The sequence below is a fragment of the Bombina bombina genome, chromosome 3 (genome assembly GCF_027579735.1).
Source record: "Bombina bombina isolate aBomBom1 chromosome 3, aBomBom1.pri, whole genome shotgun sequence".
NCBI classification, from domain to species: domain Eukaryota; kingdom Metazoa; phylum Chordata; class Amphibia; order Anura; family Bombinatoridae; genus Bombina; species Bombina bombina.
Genome location: NC_069501.1, coordinates 609,910,439 through 609,914,384, shown reverse-complemented (window position 1 = coordinate 609,914,384; position 3,946 = coordinate 609,910,439). Strand labels below are relative to the sequence as shown.

Sequence of the window (3,946 nt, the reverse complement as noted above, 5' to 3'; positions counted from 1 at the left end):
CAATTACTGTTCAGTAATACAGTACACAAACTTTAAGTCTTCTAAACTCTACCTGTACAGTATTCAGTACAAAGACATCTACAGGTGCAGTATCTATTGTGCACAATTACCACAGATACAGGTACAGTAATCACACCTTATGCAAACATTTTAAATACTGTAAAATGTACAGTAAAATACTGTAAAAATAAAAATACAGGTACAGTACTGTACATGCTTTTTATTTTTTAGTGTACACCTGTACTGTACAATACTGTATCTGGATTTATTTTTACAGTTCTGTACTACAGTACTTTTTTATTCTAACATTAAATGGAACAGTACTGAACATTATTACCGGTAAAAGATTAACTGTAATTGTTGCATCAACTTGGTTCACAATTACAGTAATACAGTACACAAACTTAAACTCTTCTAAATACAGTACAATCACAGCTACAGTATCTATTATGCGCAATGCCCACTAATACACTAATACACTAATCACATTCACATACAGTAATATGCAAACATTTTAAACTACAGTACTGTAAATACTGTCCAGTAAAATATTGAAAATAAAAATACCTGTGCAAGTACTGTTAATAAAATACAGTACAGTGCTGTAAATAAAAATACAGGTACTGTACTTTACCTGTATGTACTTTTAATATTTTTAGTGTACACCTGTTCTATACAGTACAGTATCTGGATTTATTTCTACAGTACTGTACTTCAGTACTTTTTTTATTCTAACAGAAAATGGAACAGTACTGAACATTATTAAAAGATTCATTGTTGCATCAACTTTGTTCATAATTACTGTACTGTAATACACAAACTTCAACTCTTCTAAATACAGTACTGTACAGTACAATTACAGGTACAGTATCTATTGAGGGCAATGCCCACTAATAATCACATCTTATGCAAACATTTTAAAGTACAGTACTGTAAATAAAATATGTACAGTACTGTAAATAAAAAAAACAGTACAATTACTGTAAATAACATAATGTACCTAAAATAGTGTACAACTACTGAAAATAAAATTCTGTAAATAAAAACACAGGTTCTGTACTCTACCTGTACATACCTTAACATTTTTAGTGTACACCTGTACAGTACAGTACTGTATATGGATTTATTTTACAGTACTTCAGTACTTTTTCATTCTAAAAGAAAATGGCTCTGAAGACATGAACTACCTGTATATTCTATACAAATACAGTACTGAACATTATTAAGTGTAAAAGATTAATTGTTGCATCAACTTGGTTCACAATTACAGTAATACAGTACACAAACTTAAACTCTTCTAAGTACAGTACAATCACAGCTACAGTATCTATTGTGCGCAATGCCCACTAATACAGTAATCACATTCACATACAGTAATATGCAAACATTTTAAACTACAGTACTGTAAATACTGTCCAGTAAAATATTTAAAATAAAAATACCTGTGCAAGTACTGTTAATAAAATACAGTACAATACTGTAAATAAAAATACAGGTACTGTACTCTACCTGTATGTACTTTTAATTTTTTTAGTGTACACCTGTTCTATACAGTACAGTATCTGGATTTATTTCTACAGTACTGTACTTCAGTACTTTTTTATTCTAACAGAAAATGGTACAGTACTGAACATTATTAAAAGATTAATTGTTGCATCAACTTTGTTCACAATTACTGTAATACAGTAAACATTTTAAAGTACAGTACTGTATAGTTTTTTGTATCCAATCCAGTACTGTACTTTAAAAATTTTTTAGCTGCAGATGGAGACAATGTTTACATACTGTACTTTAAAATGTTTGTACTGTACTGTTGCTGGAGAGGTCTTGCTTGAAGGTCCGGATACAGAATGATCTGGAACAGGCCAGTGTGTTCTAAAACAGGGAAATACAGTAGTTAGTCATCAGAAATAATGATCATAAACAAAACATTCAACAGTACTTTTAAATAATGTACAGTACTGTACTAAAAAACAGTACAGTACTGTATTTAAGCTTTACATACTCTTATACAGTACTGTACTGTATTTAGATAGTGTACTACAGTTACTGTCTACTGTATGTTTTTACTGTACATACCTGTACCTTTATTGGTTTTCTTGTCCCCACAGTGCCAATAATGTTGCTTGTTTTCTTGGGGCATTGGTTATCCTTTTTTCAATTAAATGTCTAGTGGATGTTATTGGTTCTAGAAGCTCCGGGCAGTTATTAAATAATGCAAACTCTTGCAACTGGTGAACTATCTCTAGAGCATCTTGGTAGCTTTTGATTGCTGGCTCACTGGGAATTTCTGTGGTTTCAGCACTTTGATCGTCATCCATGTTCTCATCACTATCTTGTTGTTGATCTATAAGTTCCACAGCATTTGTAAATGTGCTTTCCGTCGCAAGTTCTTTGTCTATGTCAATGTAACGGTCTATTTCACTGTCAACAAGACCTCCTTGCTGGAATAATGAACGAATATCATTGTTTTCTTCTACAGTCACCTGTATTATTTCTGGCAATTCTTCATTATCGTTCCTGTTTGAATTTGAGAAACCAGCTTTTACAAAGCACTTGCAAATGGTATCAGCAGAAATAGACTTGCATGCCATAGAAATCCAGTTGACAGCATCAAGGACTGTTATGGACTTGGCAAGCTGGTGTACATTTTGTGTGGTAGAAATGTTTGCAACCAAGGACTGTAGCAATAATTTTCTATAGTGTGTCTTCATCGTGTAGATAACACCTTGGTCCATTGGCTGTGTTACGCTTGTGGTGTTTGCAGGGAACCAGGCTAATTTTACATTGCTAAGTTTCAGATGTGGATGGCAGGTAGCGTTATCCAAAAACAGGATGACTTTATGACCTTCTCTCTTCATTTTTCTGTCAAAAATCTTGAGCCATTCAGACATTAGTTCTGCTGTCATCCAGGCTTTTTTATTTGCACGCCAAATAACGGGAAGCTGTGTAGTGTCTATGTTTTTGAAGCAACGTGGCTTTGCTGCCTTACCAATCACAAGAGGCTTCTCCAATCTCCCATCCATGTTTCCACAGAGGAACACCGTCAATCTTTCCTTGGATAACTTTCCTCCTGTGCATTTTTCACGTTTAACAGCCAGAGTTTTTGAAGATAGCAACCTAAAGAATAGGCCAGTTTCATCGCCATTGTAGATATCTTTTGTAGCGTATGGTTCCTTAAGCATTTTGAGCTTTTCTTCCCATTGGCTAACAGTTTCTTGATCTACATCCTTTGCTTCTCCACATATTTCATTCCATACAATGCAATGCCTCCTTTTAAAACTTTCCAACCAGCCATTAGATGCCTTGAAATCTGTTTTGCCTAATTCTTTGGCTAGTGCGAGGGCTTGTGTTTGTAGTATAGGACCAGAAATTGGTACATTTTTAGAGCGTGCAGCTACAAACCATTCCCACAGGAGCTTGTTTAAATCTTCATTTCCAGTTGCCTTCGCTTTCCTCTTCACTTCGCCATTGCCAGCTAACCATTCTTCCATGATTTTCTCTTTATTTTTGATAGCTTCATAAATTTGTGTTTTGCCACACTTAAATTTCTCAACACATTGTTTTACAGACAACTTATCTTTTGTGTAGGCCTCAATCACTTTAACTTTCATAGCAAGAGTAAGAGTGTTGCACTTTCTAGGAGCCATTCTTTGTCACACACCTCTTAAGTTTCAGGGTCCTTCCAACACCCCTTCCGCTTCGTTCCCACACCACTAACGTTTCAGCGTCCTTACAACACCCCTTCCGCTTCCTTCCCACACCACTAACGTTTCTGCATCCTTCTCACATCACTTCCGTGTCAGCGTCTGTTCCAATACCCCTTCCGCTTCCTTTCCACACCACTTAACACCCCTTCCGCTTCCTTCCCACACCACTAACGCTTCTGCGTCCTTCTCTCATCACTTCCATGTCAGCGTCTGTTCCGTCATCTTGTTCTTACCTC

The 3,946-nt window shown here is 35.4% G+C and overlaps 1 protein-coding gene across 1 annotated transcript; it reads right to left on the bottom strand.

Annotated features, from left to right (window-relative positions):
* Positions 1-2,087: 2,087 nt before the first annotated feature.
* LOC128652450 (tigger transposable element-derived protein 4-like) lies at positions 2,088-3,650 on the bottom strand. The gene is made up of 2 exons (XM_053705389.1): positions 2,632-3,650; positions 2,088-2,520 (listed from the first exon to the last, which is right to left on the bottom strand). The coding sequence occupies exons 1-2, from the start codon at positions 3,648-3,650 to the stop codon at positions 2,088-2,090; spliced, it is 1,452 nt and encodes a 483-aa protein (XP_053561364.1).
* Positions 3,651-3,946: the final 296 nt, after the last annotated feature.

Bases quoted from the DNA above. Each gene is read 5' to 3' on its own strand.
- LOC128652450 (XM_053705389.1), bottom strand. From the start codon at position 3,650: ATGGCTCCTAGAAAGTGCAACACTCTTACTCTTGCTATGAAAGTTAAA. The intron at 2,521-2,631 runs GTCCATAACAGT...AAATTCAAACAG, and splicing joins AATGTACACCAGCTTGCCAA to GAACGATAATGAAGAATTGC.